Genomic DNA, 201 nt, shown 5'->3' with positions numbered 1-201 from the left:
CCGGAGCCGGGCTGGGGTCGGGGCAGCAGCGGGGACCCTCGGAGGCGGGGCCAGTGGACCGCGATGGGCGTGGAGATCGAGACCATCTCCCCGGGAGACGGTACCGGGCGGCGGAGCTGGGGGAGAGGACGGGTCCCGGGCGGAGCCGGGCGGGCGGGGGTCTGATTCCGAGGCGGGTGGAGGGCGCCGGAACGGGGGGAG

The 201-nt window shown here is 78.1% G+C and overlaps 1 protein-coding gene across 2 annotated transcripts in view; it reads left to right on the top strand.

Moving 5' to 3' along the window:
- The first annotated feature begins 6 nt into the window (after positions 1–6).
- The window catches only part of FKBP1B (FK506 binding protein 1B), a 9,354-nt gene continuing 9,159 nt past the window's right edge, over positions 7–201 (top strand). For both annotated transcript variants that reach the window (XM_006767530.2, XM_006767532.2), the window contains exon 1: positions 7–100. In XM_006767530.2, coding sequence (XP_006767593.1) covers positions 64–100 — 37 coding nt within the window. In that variant the 5' untranslated portion in view covers positions 7–63. The remainder of the gene's footprint in view (positions 101–201) is intronic.

The sequence above is a fragment of the Myotis davidii genome, unplaced genomic scaffold, assembly GCF_000327345.1.
Source record: "Myotis davidii unplaced genomic scaffold, ASM32734v1 scaffold238, whole genome shotgun sequence".
Lineage (NCBI taxonomy): Eukaryota > Metazoa > Chordata > Mammalia > Chiroptera > Vespertilionidae > Myotis > Myotis davidii.
The sequence above is the reverse complement of the archived record's forward strand: the minus strand, read 5'-3'. Positions and strand labels throughout refer to the sequence as shown.